General features: G+C 38.9%; 1 protein-coding gene across 6 annotated transcripts in view; it reads right to left on the reverse strand.

The window, feature by feature from the left end:
* LOC307202742 (uncharacterized protein) overlaps nt 1-17,808 on the reverse strand; it is a 110,503-nt gene that overhangs the window by 12,949 nt on the left and 79,746 nt on the right. For all 6 annotated transcript variants that reach the window (XR_013832982.1, XR_013832983.1, XR_013832984.1 and 3 more), the window contains one exon: nt 2,267-2,343. Coding sequence is in view for 2 of the 6 variants with exons in the window: in XM_079952942.1 (XP_079809068.1) it covers nt 2,267-2,343 (77 nt within the window). In the remaining 4 variants the exon portion in view is untranslated. The remainder of the gene's footprint in view (nt 1-2,266; nt 2,344-17,808) is intronic.

The raw sequence follows: 17,808 nt of genomic DNA on the forward strand, positions 1-17,808 counted from the left end.
TCTCAGAAATCTGTTACACATAATAAAAAATAGACAAAATATGGTCACTTACAATCATGTTGTCGCTGTAATCCCCCCTCCTTTATAATTTATTTTAGACCATGGAAACAGCAAAAAAGGTGGTCATGCTTCTTTCAAAGAAGCTGACCTATAACGTACTCCCACACATTTTTACAAAGTTTAATTCCCAACAAAATATTTTGAACATCAAAGCGGTTTTCAAAGTGATACCTGGCTAAAACAACAACAGAAAAAACTTCCCTTTGTGACTCTACAGACACACTTTGTATATCTCCCAAGCCAATACAAGCCAAAGTCATTTCAAATAATACCCATACGCTTATTTACAATTTATTTCTTGGTGCATTGATTTTTGCTAGTTTTTCACCCCCAAAAATTCTACAGGAATCTCAACTCTTTAACAGCCAGCACTACATAATTGTCCATCAACATTTCCATTGAAAAACCAAATCCTTCAACAGTCAGGCGTGCAGAGCTCTACCTTTTTCATTTACAAACAAGCCACAATCATTTTACAAGCATTTTAATACATAGATTAAAGCCACAACGGACAACTGTGTGAAAAGAAACGTGAAATATAACAGGCCTCCCCTAATAACCCATATTTAACTATAGAACTGCTCAGCTGTATATATTTCTATGTCTCAAAGAAAAGATGGACAGTTTATGTAGTTTGCACTATTTGAATTAAAGTTTATAAAGCTGGCCTATTAAAAAGGCCTTGTTTTTAGGATTTCAATTAATTTTTACATTTTTGTCTTATTAATATTATTTATCTATTTCAAGTCAATGAAGAATTTCAGAGTAACATTATTAAGTAATTTTAACCCTGGTACAGAAAGCTTTATTTAATAATAAAAGTTGCATGAGTAATGGAATGTTGACATATTGCATACATTTCTAGATATTAACAAAAGCACTTGAGGAAAAATACGCCTCAGGTGCTTTAAAATATTGACAATTTTTCTGGCAATAGATTAAATCTGAAATTAAGAAGTAGAAATATTTTGACAGGATCCAACCATAGCATTTCAGAATGGTATATGTCTTTCTGGCTTCAAGCAGAACTATTTCTCTGTCTCCTCACAAAGGCAAAACACACACACACAAACTGTAAACCTTCATTACTTTTTTTTATAGGTATTTTTTTTTAATCATAGGGAACTGCAGACAGAATCACTTTTCTGCTGCTTTCAGTCAGTGTGCAATTATTTTACCAAAAGGTAAGAAGGCTTTGCTTTTGCCTTTAAAAGATTTCACAATAGCATGGAGTTTTTACTGTCCTAAACCTTTGTTGTTGTTTTTAAACATTACCATGAACATCAACTTTTAGTAACCAGAATTTAATAATACGTAATCAAAGTGAAATATACAACTGATTTGGAGCTGGTGTGTGTTTTACAACAGCATACCTTACACTTTTAACAGGTCTTATCCCACAATTTTTGCTATTACATGAAATTATCTAAGGTACAGATTAGGTCAGGAAAATAATATCCCCAATGCCGTCCCCCTCACTCCACCCTGCCACCTCCACACACAGCTCTTTATGTCCTCTAAATCACATAACTTTTTAAAATTGACAATTTGGTCTTAAGAAACACCATTGCAACCAAAGCCAGTAAACCCAAAATTTTATTACACAACAGCCTATTTTTAATTAACTAGCCTTTTTAAAAAATCGTACTTTGGGGCTCAATCCACTGGGAGCTTTCCAAGCACATGTCCAAAGAAAAGAATGACATTTGCAGAAAAGGCCTTCTATGACTACCATTTCAGCAGGGGTTGTATGGCAAATGTATCTTGTGGGACAGTCCTGCTTATCAAGACAGACTGCTTTATTTTTAAAATGTTTACCAAATCACTCTGGTTGAGAAATACTGTTTTTAGAATTTAATTCTTGCATAACCAAAATAAAACCACCTTTCACCTGAATTGTGTTTTTGCATTTTCTCATATGGATCAGTCTCACATACATACTGAGCATTACATACTGAATGTTATGTTATTCTTAGACTTTTGGGGGGGGGGGGTAACTCAATGTCTACTTAACCATCCTTTCACACTTTGCTAGATGCTAGAACAACCTTAACTCGTTTTTTTCTGTATACAATACCTTACACAAAAATAACAATCAGGGTTTGCGTGGTTTATTAGTCTAAAGGCCAAATAATATATTACGGAACTATAGTGTAACTATTTTCTTATCCCATCAAAAATTTTAGGTAATAAACCGATGCCTTACCAGTAAAAGGGGGCTTGTTTCTTTAATCCATCACTGGCATTTACTGAAACAAGGATTTCCCAACAGTCTCTGTAAAACTAAAGAGAGAGAAAAATAAATCTACCAGACAATCAGTTGCAATTACAAAAACTACTTTTTGTATTTTTAAAAACAGTCAGGACCCTTGAACTACAAAAGTTTGCATTACTATACCTGAAATATATATTTTTTGAAATGTGGGGCCTATGTTCTTTATCACTATAACCTGTGTGGGGGTTTTTTGTTTAAACTATATACACTGCACTTTACTCCTTTTTTGAAAAATAGAAAAATTGAAATCCTATGTAATCTTTGTGTTTAGAAAATAAAAATCATATGAGTTGTAAGTAGTGGTTTGTTTTCAGGGAAGAGGAAAATGGAAGATACTGCTCCTTATTGCCTCTCCTATATCCTATTATAAGCATTCATTTCAAAATAAAACAGTTTTAATCTTATTTTTCCCTTGGTTTATAATACTGTATATGTTATACAATAATACTGCTCAAATGCTTACATATATAGTGCATAATTTGTTCCTGCAAGGTTTTCGCATTTTTTCTTGTACCCCTCTTTTGTCCGCAAGGTATTTCACAAATAAAATAACTGCAGATCCACTATTTTCATGGTTTGTTCATTTTTTATTTTTCATTTTGCATCCACCATCTCAAACACATCTGTTATTAAGGCAGTGAATGTGCACTGTATCCAGAATAAGACCCTTTAAAGGTTTTCATTTTATAGAGAATAAGTGGCATCCTTTTTTGTTTTCAAATGGAAAACTTAGGAGGTAAGCTAAACCAGTTACTTGAAATCACTTTTTTCGAGCTTTAATCTTCCAGAATTAATGTTGGTATAAATGTTGCCTAACACCTGCCCTTCCAATGGAGCTCCAGCTCTGTCGAACTGTTGCAATTCACATGCTCCTCCCTGATTTCGAAGGTGAACTCAAAGGTAGTGAGAACGAAGGAAACAGTTGGACATAACACTAACTAGGAAACACTTCCCATCGGTTTTTTCTTTCTACTTTTGCTGTGTATACTTTGGGCTAGTTATTAGCATCTTATATATAAAAACTATTTCCTGCCTAATTTTATTTTGTACCCTTCACTGGTCCTATGAAGAAAACAACAGAATGAACTGAATGAGTAGTGCTCACAGATTTTGTACAGTATCTCAGGTGCAGGGGGGTGTTTAATAGGAAAATTGTAACCCTTGAAAATTTATTCAATATGTATCTCTTGATTCAAAACAACAAACCAACACAATTTCTGTAACAACCTGTTGGTCTACAAAAACCTATCTATTGGCACAAAACAAACATAGGCTCCAATAATACACCCCCCCCCCCGATTTAAGTTATTGTATACAGCAGAAATTTGGGGTACAGCCATTTCCTAGAAGAAGCAGACTAAGAATAACTGAAAATGCCTTTTGAAGATTATAGCACGGTGCTCAAAGAGCCTGATGTTTTACAGAAACCTCTTTACTTGGGACTCCTACTAACACTTTTCAGGCTTCTTAAAAACATAGAGGATTTTGAAAATCTGCTTTAATACCTGCAAAGTACCGGTATTTTGTTTTCCCCATCTTAAGTCAGTGAGAGTACCTGCATTGGTTTCACTTTTGCTCCTGCCACTTTTGTCCTTGTTCCTTAATAGCCCAGAGTCTCTTAGGGCTTTGTGGGGTGGGGTGGGTAGGGTGTTCACCTACTCTTACAGGTGCACTTTAAAAATAAATTATTCTAAATATATAAATGATGCTGATACATGTATATAATGGCATTTTATTGGCCGCTCACTAATATAGTTAACTGGGTAGCTCACAAATATGAAACCATAAAATACAATATGTAAAATAGCATAAAAAGAATCACAGCATTAAAAATCCAGTTTTTAAGAAAACGTAATTTTGGGGATGAGGTGAGCATAAAGAAATTGAAAGAATAATTACGTCATGTAAATCTAAAGCTATTGCATGTACACCTAAACTGAAGGGCATGTTTCACAACTAAAATCCAGTGACAGTTACCAAATATCACTTTAAATATATCCACTTTACCCATTATACAACTGAATATTGCTTTTAAAATAGTGTCCTAGCCTTTTACTATTCTGACTGTAATAAAATATTTTTATGATTCTATGAAAATTAATAAATGCAACTTCATTTTTCTGTAAACTTCTAATTCCTAATTGTCTATCCTATCTCTCACCAAGACAATGTGAAATTAGGGGAAACTGATACTATCTTTCACCACCTTATAGTTGAGCCAAATCTCTCTATAATTTAGGTTAACTGCCTCTCACGCAACCGCAATCACTTGCTTCGGTTATCAAAGAGAGAGAGAGAGAGAGAACTGATATTTTTCTGTATCCCTCTTTCCTCTTCCTGTTGTGTCCTTGGCCACAAAACATTCTGGGCCCCAAAATGCTTTGTAAAATATTCCGATAAATTACATGCTTACCAGACCTACGTATAGGAAGCATAGCTGTTTAAAGCACATGGTTTGAGGCTCTGGTAAACACTCATTGCCAAAACAATTCCTTAACTAACATTGCAGTCCAACCCTCCCCCGCTTGTGCTAGGGTGTTGGTGCTTGGCTTCTGCCATCATCACTTCTCTGGTGTGGAGCTCCTCATTCAGCCCAAACTGAACATGTGTGAGTGAGTGCTGCCAGTGGGATCTCTGGCAAAAGCAGCCTGTGAAAAATCTCGAAACAGGGCATTTCAAAGAGGAGCTGAGCCAGCCTCAAATCTACTGGATCCTGAACCAGACTCACTGATGTCATATCTGGGCTCGATTGCTGTGCCAGCTTCAGGCTGACGCAGCCATTTCCCTAGCCCCTGCTTTCTCTCTTTGCCATTTTGAGTGTATCCAAGCTGGTAATACTCTAGACCCACCAAAATCTGTGGACTTCATTTATTTCAGTGAGTCTACTCTTGAGTATGACTAATCTTGGTTACCACCCTATATTTGTCTATTTACAAGTTAGTGTCCCACATGGGAACTGAATGAAGAAGAAAATCCAAATTCTTCTTCTTGTTCCTACTTCAGAACCTACTTGTTCTGAACAGGCCAATTAGCCAGTAAAAAAAAATTATCGTCTGCCTGCCTGCATAATTTTGTGTCATAAAAACTAAACCACGCCATACATTTAAAGCACATTTAACACACATTTAAAACTCACGGCTTCCCTCAAAGAAACATTAGAACTGTAGTTTGTTAAGGGTGCTGGGAATTATAACTTGGCGAGGGGTCTACCCCCGTTCCCTGGATTCTTTGGGGATGCCATGGGCTTTCAATGTCTGGCATGGACCCCTAACATTGAACACCACTCAAGATTCCTGCAAACAGAGCGCTACCAACTCATCCACCCAGTTCCTTCCTGTTGCTCCTCCTCTGTCAAGGTGTCAGGTATAGGAGCTATCCTATGTATTCTCATAATTTATTTTCTGAATAACCTCTGGGAAATAGTTATTGCTTTTGCGTTGCTCTCTAGAACTGTGTGGGATAGTAATGCTGACTGGTGTATGGAGAAGGGTTTTTGATGCAGAATGGGAGCAAAAGAGAAGTCTAGCCCTTTCATTTTTTGTGCAGGTTACTTCATTTTCTCATCAAATATCTTACTCTATGGTACTCTCATTCTAAGTAAACTCCCTCACAAAATGTAAAAGAATAGGCCCAAGTCAAACACCCAGGTACAGAAGGTAAGTATCAGAATTAAAGACAAAATCAGTTTCCTTACTTCTTGCTTTGGAAATATTTAACAGTAATAAACAACACCAATTTTTTAAAAAATGCCTTGGATCCAACATCTGCTGCACTTTTACAGTGACAACAATCCAGACTGTAATTTGTCTAATCAGGAGCCAGAAATAAAACACACAAGAGGTAGGAGAATAATGGGAAATTTGCTATATGGTGCAGAGTCCCAGGAAAGTTGGAACCACTCTCCTTGGTAATAAATTGCTGTTACACAGCAGTAACAGTTGTGGATTATTTATTTTTACTTTTTATTTGAGGAACTCTGGACAATTTGCATCCACATTAAGCAGGAAAGAAACTGAAAGTCAACTATCAAATTTTCAAGAAATATTGTATCCTATCACATTCCTGTAAAATATCTGTCCATATAGAAGGATCTTCTGTGAGACCCGGAGCCTAGAGCAGCCTTCTCTGACTATTCTGGCATGGGTTGATGGGAACTGTAGTCCAAAACATCTCTGACAGCATCAGGTTGGGGAGGGCTGGGCTAGAGTGTTAGGCTTGGAGGTAGGAAATCACAGGCCAGTTTGCCAAACCTGGCATGATATTGGACATGATACTATCTTTCATCCTAGTCTACGTCATGGATGGTTGTGAGGCTAAACTGTGGATTTGGGCTCTTTTTATAGGAATGATCAGTTACAAATATAAAACAATGTCTAAAGCATAAAGGTTCGGACTCAGCCATGAATGAATTCTATAATGGGAGGGCAGAGAAGGTACATGGTAGCACTTATGGTCTTTGAAATAGTGAAGCAAGCACCTATATAAATGTTTAAGGCAGCACATTTAGCAGGGATTAAATATCGTTAAACTTTGTGTGGCATACCTCTGAATAAACACGCTTAGCATTGCATTATACGGCATCTAGGAATGATGGATAACTTTGATTCAGGTCTCATCTGAAGCCGAATCCAGCAAATTTGCAAACCAAAACACAGCTAAATTTTGCTATATAGTTCACCAACCAATGGTTAGAAAAAATGCACATATTAAGGGAAAGTGTGGATAAAAATGAATACATTGGTGAAATTAACACACAAAATGCATTATAGTAGGAGGAAATTGCTTCCAAAAATGTGCAAGTTAGGCTAAACTGCATATAAAATGTAATAATTGGGGGGGGGGGATGCTGAATTTTCACCAGGATTTTAAAAACAAGTGATATGTTGCTGTAGATATGGAAAACTGAATTTAATATTGGAAAAATGAGAAACTGAGAGCAGTGCCATAGCTACTGGGGGGTTCGGAGCTAGCTGGGTTTTTTGCCCTGAGTGAAGTCTGTGCGTGTGTGTGTACAGAAATGCGCATGGGGTGTGTGCCAAACAGGGTCTTTGACCAGGGTGAAATAAAGCCTAGTTTCGCCTCTGCTGAGAGAACTGAAATTGACAGATTATGTCATCCTAAACAACAACACATTTTAACCAGGCCATAGACTGTCTAACTTTCCCTGAGCCTACCCAACCCTCCAAAAGAAAGTATAAAAATATTTATACTTACTTGTGTATGCATTTAATGAACTACTTTTGCCAGGGCCTCCTCTAGTAGTGACTGCTTTAAACTCATCTCTCCAGCAAGAGATTTTAAATGACTAGACTGAAGCAGAGGGCATTTTGTTTAACAGCTGAACTGGTGGTGACAGAATAACCACCACTCTCAAAGCGGGTAAGAGGGTGGGTTCTTTTTCTTACTCCTGTCCTTGTAGTTCTTTGTGTTTTGAAAATTTGAAATTTTGATTTCAAAGGGGGCATTATTTACGGCATCTTGGGCTGACATAATTGTTGGGCCTCTTCCTGGACCCTCTCAGCAGAATGGAGGGGTGTTAGTTCCAATAAATCTAAGCTATCTACATCCCTGCCCCATCTTTGGAATGTCCCATTTTGTGGCCTACTGTCTCTGAAATGCTAACTTATGGGGGCTGCCAGGGCATAAATACCAGCCACCATTGGATATCCTCCAACCAGTGGATCTGGGGGTTAGGGATGCCTTGGAAGACAAATTTCACTACACCTTGGGTTCCCATGTTTTTTAGAGTCTGTAATTGATTCCATGATGCATGAAGATGACTGACATCCTGAACCTCCTAATCAGCCTTATACAGTGGTACCTCGGGTTAAGTACTTAATTCATTCTGGAGGTCCGTACTTAACCTGAAACTGTTCTTAACCTGAAGCACTGCTTTAGCTAATGGGGCCTCCGGCTGTTGACACGCTGCCAGAACAAGATTTCTGTTCTCATTCTGAAGCAAAGTTCTTAACCTGAAGCACTATTTCTGGGTTAGTGGAGTCTGTAACCTGAAGCGTATGTAACCTGAAGAGTATGTAACCCGAGGTACCACTGTATAGGTATTACCTGTTGGGCCTATAAAAATACTTCTGACATGTTCAAAAAGGTGATCTTCCTAAGTTTTGTACAGTTCAATTAAAAGATTCATATTTTTGATAACCTGTCTGACACTTAAATTCAAGTGCATAGTTCATGTTCCCTCCCTCACTATTCTGATTTCTCGTTGTGTGCCTTTTGATGGTTTGGTCAAGTTATTAAGGGTAAAAGGAAGGCTAGGATGAAAATGGATAGGACAGTTGATATGCTGGTTTTTTTTTTTTTTAACAAACAAACTCAAAAGACTGTATTGTAAAAAATGTTAACCGGAGTGCTCACAATTACCAAAAGTACTATTACAAGTCTTCTAAATGAGTAAATATAAAATATACCACTATTATACCAATATACCAATATACTCTATTTTTTATTTGTGTGCTGGCAAACAAGTGGCATGAACAAGACAAGCACAGCTAGATTGGGGGTGGGGGGAATTACCTGACACAAGCTATACGAACTCAGGCACACCATTTTGAAGAAAAGCTAGCCTGTAAAATCTTATCCTTCTTAAACCTCTGTTTCCTACCACTCGTAACAATAAAGCAACAGTCTGCTTCATGTTAATATAGAAAAGCACAATTTTCCAGTTGGTTGAGGAAATGAAATATTCCCCTCTTAATAACAAATTAGGAAACTCCCTGAGTAATGTTTTTAAATGTCTTAACCGAACATTTTAGTAATAAACAGTTCTGTCATAAAAAAGGTAAAACAGTTCTGTCATAAAAAAGGTAAATTTACAAAGCTTTAAATGCAGGACTGGATTATGACCTTTCGAGGTCCTAAGCACTTAAAAGATTTTGGTGTCCCCATATATATCTAATTCAAAATATAAACAATAATAAACCATAAAATACAGGACAGCCAACATGACCAAGATAAGAACGATAACATGAGCTTCAGTGGACAGAGTGGCAGCTTACCAGTTACCAGATTCTAATGTTGTTGTATGCCCAAAATTAATGTATATCATTAATCTCTATCATTACTCTTTTATTATTACTATTTTATTCCTATTTTTATTATTGTATCTATATATATATATATATATATACACACACATATGTATGTATTTTATGGGATGCTTTATCCCATGTTGATGGCCTTTCAGCTGATTCCCTGGTGGCCCGCTGGAATGCGGAGTTAACCAGGGCTATTGACTGTTTGGCTCCGAAGCGCCCTCTCCGATTGCATGGAGCCCGGAGAGCCCCGTGGTTTTCCACGGATCTGAGGGCAATGAAACAATCTTTGAGACGGCTAGCGCGCCGGTGGCGGATAACTCATTCCGAATCTGATCGGACACAGGTTAGAGCTCAACGTCGAGCCTACCAAGTGGCGATAGCGACGGCGAAGAAGAATTTCTTCACCGCCTCTATTGCATCTGCAGAAAACAGCAGCAGGAGACTTTTTCAGGTGGTTCACAATTTAGCGGAACCACCTGTAACATCGGGGCCCAGTACGGGCCACATGTTCTCCTGCAATGATTTTGCAAAGTTTTTTGCAGATAAAATCGCTCAGATTCGGGAAGAAGTAGACTCCACCGTGGGAGCAGGGCCAGGGCGGGAGAGTGCTAGAGTTCTGTCTAGTCAAGTTGAGTGGGATCAATTCCAATCTGTTACCTCCGAGGATGTGGACAGGCTGCTTGGACGAGTGAAACCAACCACCTGTCTCCTGGATCCTTGCCCATCCTGGCTTATAAAAGCTAGCCGGGAAGGACTGGGCGATGGGCTTCGTGGGGTGGTGAATGCTTCCCTCCGTGAGGGAGCCTTCCCAGACCCGCTGAAAGAGGCAGTTATTAAACCGCTTCTTAAAAAACCATCTTTAGATGCGGCCACAATGGCCAACTATCGCCCAGTCTCAAATCTTCCATTCTTGGGCAAGGTGATAGAGCGAGCGGTTGCCGAACAACTCCAGGCACGCCTGGAAGAAGCGGACCATTTGGATCCCTTCCAGTCGGGATTCAGGCCTCATCATGGGACTGAAACTGCCTTGGTCGCACTGGTTGATGATCTCCGGCGGGCTAGGGACAAAGGTGAGAGCTGTTTCCTAGTTCTGCTGGATCTCTCAGCGGCGTTTGATACCATCGACCATAACATCCTTCTGGACCGTCTTGAGGGGCTGGGAGCTGGGGGCACTGTCCTACAGTGGTTCCGCTCCTTCCTCCTGGGCCGTGTTCAGAAAGTGGTGGTGGGGGATGAGTGTTCAGACCCCTGGGCTCTCATTTGTGGGGTGCCTCAGGGTTCTGTCCTCTCCCCCATGCTTTTCAACATCTACATGCAGCCGCTGGGAGAGATCATCAGGAGGTTTGGGCTGGGTGTTCATCAGTATGCAGATGATACCCAGCTCTACCTCTCTTTTAAATCAGAACCAGTGAGGGCAGTGAAGGTCCTGTGTGAGTGTCTGGAGGCGGTTGGAGGATGGATGGCGGCTAACAGATTGAGGTTGAATCCTGACAAGACAGAAGTACTGTTTCTGGGGGACAGGAGGCGGGCAGGTGTGGAGGATTCCCTGGTCCTGAATGGGGTAACTGTGCCCCTGAAGGACCAGGTGCGCAGCCTGGGAGTCATTTTGGACTCACAGCTGTCCATGGAGGCACAGGTCAAATCTGTGTCCAGGGCAGCTGTTTACCAGCTCCATCTGGTACGTAGGCTGAGACCCTATCTGCCTGCAGACTGTCTCGCCAGAGTGGTGCATGCTCTGGTTATCTCCCACTTGGACTACTGCAATGCACTCTACGTGGGGCTACCTTTGAAGGTGACTCGGAAACTACAACTAATCCAGAATGCGGCAGCTAGACTGGTGACTGGGAGCGGCCGCCGAGACCATATAACACCGGTCTTGAAAGACCTACATTGGCTCCCAGTATGTTTCCGAGCACAATTCAAAGTGTTGGTGCTGACCTTTAAAGCCCTAAACGGCCTCGGTCCAGTATACCTGAAGGAGCGTCTCCACCCCCATCATTCTGCCCGGACGCTGAGGTCCAGCGCCGAGGGCCTTCTGGCGGTTCCCTCATTGCGAGAAGCAAAGCTACAGGGAACCAGGCAGAGGGCCTTCTCGGTGGTGGCGCCCGCCCTGTGGAAAGCCCTCCCATCGGATGTCAAGGCGATGGACAACTACCTGACATTCAGAAAACATCTGAAGGCAGCCCTGTTCAGGGAAGTTTTTAACGTGTGATTTTACTGTATTTTTGGTTTTTATGGAAGCCGCCCAGAGTGGCTGGGAAGGCCCAGCCAGATGGGCGGGATATAAATAATAAATTATTATTATTATTATTATTATTATTATTATTATTATTATTATTGTGGGAACCTTTTTGCAGAACCTGGTTCAGCTACAGCATACGGTCCATGGTAAATTCGGCAATGGAAAATTTCTGTGGTGACCCCCTTCCCCTGATGCCCTAAGCACATGCTTATTTTGCTTAATGGTTAATCCAGTCCTGCTTAAATGCTTCACTGGTACCTACAAAGTGGAGTGAAGTCAATAGCCTCCACTGTAGGCCCCGACATGCACCATTAAAATAGCGTGATGTGTAACTATAACTATGTGAGCCAGGTCTGCCGACTTATGCCTCTGTCATGACACAGGGTTCTGGAAAAAGATGAAACTGATTTTGGTAGAATTTACTTTAGTCAGTGTTCCTTAAACGCTTTTAGGCCATGAAAGTGTTATGCTGTAATGGTCTGAGGAGGAGAGTGGGGTATTACAGGCTGGCTTCTGTTAGAGCCTTGAGGGGGGATTTTTACTTGAAAAATAGCTGAACCACAGTATATCTAAACTCACCTCATGGTTTTAATGATATAATGATATGAGTTCAGCAACACTGGGAACAAGGCTATCCCAAGCCAATTGCAAAACTTCACTTGTTAGATGGACCTGCCTGCCACATATATAAATATTATGTTGTTTAGCAGCAAACCAAATACATCTATATTGCCCTTCAGATGTTGTTGGACTCCATCAGCCCCAGCTAGCATAGTCAAGGAAGGTGTGAGTTGTAGTCCAGCAACATTTGGAGGGCCATAGGTTAGCCACCTGTACATAATACATCACAGTGTGCTCCCAGTACATACTGGGAAATGTTCTAGGAGCTGCATGTGGTGGTGATATGGCTCTAATGGGGTCCTCAATATTCAAAGCTACTTTGTTATCATTTGCCTGTTCCTGGCACTGTGATTTGAAATAAATGACTGGGATGCAAGTCCTATTGATCAGCAAAAATGGAACTTTGTTTCTGTGTTTGAGGACTGAATATATTTAGAAAGACAGACTTAAAGAAATAGATTAGACATTCATGATATGGGCTTGTTCAGGGTTAATTTATTTCAGCAGAACTCCTCCCCAAATAGCTAGCTAGCTATCTATCTATCTATCTATCTATCTATCTATCTATCTATCTATCTATTTATCTATCTAATCTACATATCAGTAGACAGATAGCTACAGATGATTGCGTCTTAGGTGGTACAAACACATAAAATGGTGCATGCATTTCACTTTTGCATAGCTAATGTGGTGCCTCCATATGCTGTGGGTTGTAACTCCCATAATCCCTGAGCTTTGACCATGTCAGCTGGGGCTGATGGGAGTCCAAAGTCCACAACATCTAGAGGACTTTCTGGTCCAGTGATGGCCAAACTTGGCCTGCCAGCTGTTTTGCGACTACAACTCCCATCATCCCTAGCTAACAGGACCAGTGGTCAGGGATGATGGGAATTGTAGTCCCAAAACAGCTGGAGGGCCAAGTTTGGCCATCACTATTAAATCTGGTCTAATCTGATTATACTGCCAACCACTGACCAGAGCCATGCTGGCTAGGCCTGATGGGAGTTGGACTCCATCTAGAGAGTCCCAGGTTCCTCAGCTCTGGCCTAAGGGAAATTTGGGCTTATATTTTTTGAAAACCATTCTTGAAATGGAGATAAATATAAAAAGCAAATGCTGATATGGTGTGAAGATCTTTCATCTAAAGAGGACCTGTCCTGTTCCATGCCCAAAGAAGCTCTTGGATTCCTGGCCCATGACTACAACAGAAATTGGCTTCATAAACCTTAAGAGGCAGGAGTAACTTAAATTTATCTTCCCCTCAATTTTCCCCTTAAGGCGTGTTTATGTAATCAGGAGCTTATCATATTACAATCTGAGCATATCCTACAACCCTGCCTGTAAGTTTATACAGTATGTACATCATTCCTAGTTCATTCGAAACCAAATATTAAACATTTTTAACCTTTGCTGTTGAAAAATAATTCTTAAAATTGTTTGGGTTGATTTATATAGACTCCAGTAAATACTGACACGGAGTTATACACAAGGTGAATTTTAATGAATTATTTTATTATTTATATTTTTTCCTTATTCAAAAAGGCTTTTAATTTGTCCTAGAAACAATAACACAAGGGCTATTATATTATTCTTTGCTTCCTTGCAATATGTTAGCATGGTGCTATAACAGAACATGCAAGTTGCTCTTTTTAAATTGGTAAAGAGTAAGGCCCAGATATTGAGACAGTACTTCAGATACATTTACAAATGTTTCCAGCTTATGTAAGCTTAAGTGATCACCAAGGCAGCGTTTGATAATATAAAGTGCTAGAATGTCGTTATATAAGTCATAAAGTCCCTTCTACATGTTTTTCACATGGATTTAATAACATGTTTTTCACATGGATTTAATAACAATTAAGATTTCAGTAACAGAGATTTGTAGAAATTAATATTTCATGGATATATGATAAAATGTTTGTAAGCAGTCTATTTTTTCTTCCTTGCTAATTAATCTGTGACAGTGTATATGTGTTCTAATCCTGGATAAATATATACTTTAAAATAGGATATAATTTTCAGAAACTAGACAATAAAATGGATTTGGGGTGTTTGGGGTGTTTGCATGTTTGGTTGTCATGTTAAGAGTTGCCTTATAGATTTAATATATTATATAGCATAATACAAGATTTCTATGTAGATCAACAAACAATCATGGTTTAAATTACACTGTTTGAAAATTGTTTCAATTTACCTTACAAATGTATTATACGAGAGAATCTTATTAGTAGGCAGCCAGAAATTAAGCACGTTTACTTAGAAACAAGATTAATTTGTGTTCTTGACTACTGTTTTAAAAAATCTATATACAACTATAGTTTACATTAAAAAAAAAATCAAGACCCCTTGAAATATTTGTAAAAGAGCATTTACAGAAAATTCCTTTAACTAATGCCAACACTGAAATCAAATGTATTTTTGGTAATTTTCATTGTTCACATTTTCAATTCTGATTCTCATATTAGCTTTTAAAAAAGGTAAGTCAATGAATCAGTTTGGAATATTTGCAGCAGATACAGATACACCTGCTATTCGAGCTACAAACTGGATAACTGCCAAATTTTAAAGATTTCCTCCCAAAAAACAATCCTCAATATATAATTAAATATACTAAGGGTATTTAATTATTAGGTGTAACATTTTAGAAATTGTAAGTTTTAACATTTACCATATATATAAATTAAGGAAATTGATATAAATGTTATTTGAATTTTCAAGTGATTTTTCATAGATGGAGAGACAATATTCCTACATAAGTGCAACTCTATCTATCTATCTATAGATGCACATGCCTTTTTTTGGGGGGGGAATCTTTTAATTAGCCATATGAACTTAAAATATATAACCTTATAACATATGAGTTGATTATTAATGCTTTATAGGAGCCAGTCCTGCAATATGTTTTTAGTTGCATATATAGGTGTATGTATTAAAAAAAAATTAAGGAACTATCAACAGTGGGGGTTTTTCTTTGGAACCTTTTGTTTATTTTTTAAAGAACGTTCTTCCTAGTTAAATGCTGAAGTAAACTAGAACTCTATAAAGTTACGTAGGAAAACAGTTCTTTTATTGCTTGTTGCTGGAAATTTTCCTTGTTTTTTAAAAAACAAACAGACAATTTGTTTTGAAAATACTAGCATATTTTATTGTATTCATCGGGACTTATTCTCAGGAAAGTAAGCATAGGGCTTGCAGCCTTACACCACCGTCCTGTTTATGTCTGTTCAAAAAAATAAATCTTGTTAAGTTCAGTTAAGTACTCCCTTCAGAGAACTTTGTCCGGAAAGGTGGTCTACAAATATAAAGAATAAATACATTTAAATAAAAAGTGGGTATAGGATTGCAATCTAACAATGCAATCCTATACATGTTTATTCAGAAGTAAACACTACTCAGAGTTCACTGGGACTTACTCTCAGGTCAGTGTGTATAGAACTGCAGTCTTCGTCTGCCAAAAACAATGGCCTTCCAGTCATTACACAACCAGAACAGATGAGTTATTTGGTCTTCAGTGCAATCCTATGCAACTTCTCACAGCAAGGCCCACTGTTTCCATTTAAGGTTCCTCTCAGGAAAGTAGGCACAGGTTTGTAGCATCAGGTGCAGTTCATTCAAAAGAACTGCAGTTTAACTATTATTTACTTTTTTAAAAAAATGAACTAAGTAAAAGGAGCTATGCATTAATTAATTGTAAGAAGCTTTGATACACATAGGTCTCATTCAAGTTCAGTATTGCATCTTACTAAGCTTCTTTTAACTGTTTAAAAGTTACAAATATCTGAACAAGTTTTGCTGATCTCAACAACAAGGGTTTAACAACACTGGAAGAACCAGACGGCTTTCCCCATCGCTCAACCTTTCCTCTCTTGCAGCGTATGAAAAGGCTGCTTTTGCCTGAAGGCATAAGGAGCACAATTATTCTGAGATCTTCAGAGCTATTATGCAATGTGTACGTCCTATGGGCACTGCGAAGGCCCCCATCCCTCCCTCTATCCAATCCCCCACACTTCTCCCTTTTTCTTCTATTATTTTTGGTTTTAACCACTTAGGCATGGCCTTGTAAACTGGCACTGTGAATTGCAAAGCTTTAATGATGATTTCCCCCCCACCTCCATTGTTTGTACTTGTTACATGTTTTTTCCCCCCCGAATGTTTTTTTTCATAAAAGCCAATAAAAACCAGTGCATCTTTTTTCTGATGGCAACTAACTTGCTTTTAAAATTACTGTCTTTCTGTTTTCAGTACTATTCAGGGCTGTATTAAATTACTGAAAAAATATTTATGCTGCAGTAATCAAACCCCTGGTTATAAAATAAAGTTGAATAGGATTACTTTAGAGCAAAATAATCTTTTAAAACCTACCTTTAAATGCCAGTTGTTTTTAACAGAGTAGAATTTTATATCTCAAAACAGTATATATGGGCTATGTTGGAATTCTCTAAACTTTATAATTTAAGAAAATGAATGTAACACAGTTCAGATATTAATGTAGGAAATTTAAGCTTTCCAACTTTTATGTTATCTCCCTTATTCCACATTACAAAAATCTACTTGCACATGAGGCTTAAAAACATACCTGATTACTTAGGTTTGTCCTTGTCCAATTTATTTTGTCTTTAAACTAATTGCAAACTTTGTTGTTACAATCAGCAGGGAACAGCAATTTTGCATCATCTGCTTAAAACCCTGCACCCAGCCGTCACAACTAAAGCTAGGGGAGTTAAGATAAACATGTATTATGTCTGAAAGGAGGTTTCAGAACCCTACACTTTAAAAAGCTATGCAAGTAATTACTGGGTCACGATCTCCAAGGCTGATTCCGTCACTTGGACCTGTGGATAAGGAGAAACCTCTTGAGATTTCAGTCTCTCAAAGCCCCAGACTCAGCTGGCTTGAGCATACCATTATCAGGAGAGGGCTGATGGGCAGAAGCTCAGAGCTCCACTCGGCAGAACAAGCACACCTGCCCCCCCCAAAAAAAAACACCATAGCAGAGCTGGCTTACCACTTTGTTAAGCAATTTAAGTAGTGCACTGTCTTCCCAAGCACTACTGTCTTGGGAAGCAGGGACATAATAAAACCATAGTCTTAGGGCTATGACTTCTAAAGCACATGACTTTGCCCAACGTATCCTAGGAACTTCACTTTGTCAAGAGTGCTGAGAATTGCAGCTCTGTCAGGGATAAACTACAGTTCCCAGGATTCCTTGGGAGAAGTCATATGCTTTAAGTGTGCTTTAAATGTATGGTGTATATACAGGCTTTAATTAGACAGCTGCCAGTAGATAACTGGTGGGATGAGGTGAAGCTGCCTTCACTTCGGCTCACCTGGGCAGGGCAGTGGTGAGGTTGTGGCTATGCAGATGCCCCAGTGGAGCCAATCTCACACTCTGGCATATCCACACAACCCTGACTTCATCGCAGCCCTGCCTGTATCAGGTGAGCTTCTGTAACACCAGTGCTGGGGAGGCAGCATTGCTCATTGCATCCCTGCATGGCTCTCTATTGCCAGGGCTAGTCCTTCACTGCTTGAAGCACCCATGAAGTGCAACTCTT

The sequence above is a fragment of the Podarcis cretensis genome (assembly GCF_951804945.1).
Source record: "Podarcis cretensis genome assembly, chromosome: 1".
NCBI classification, from domain to species: domain Eukaryota; kingdom Metazoa; phylum Chordata; class Lepidosauria; order Squamata; family Lacertidae; genus Podarcis; species Podarcis cretensis.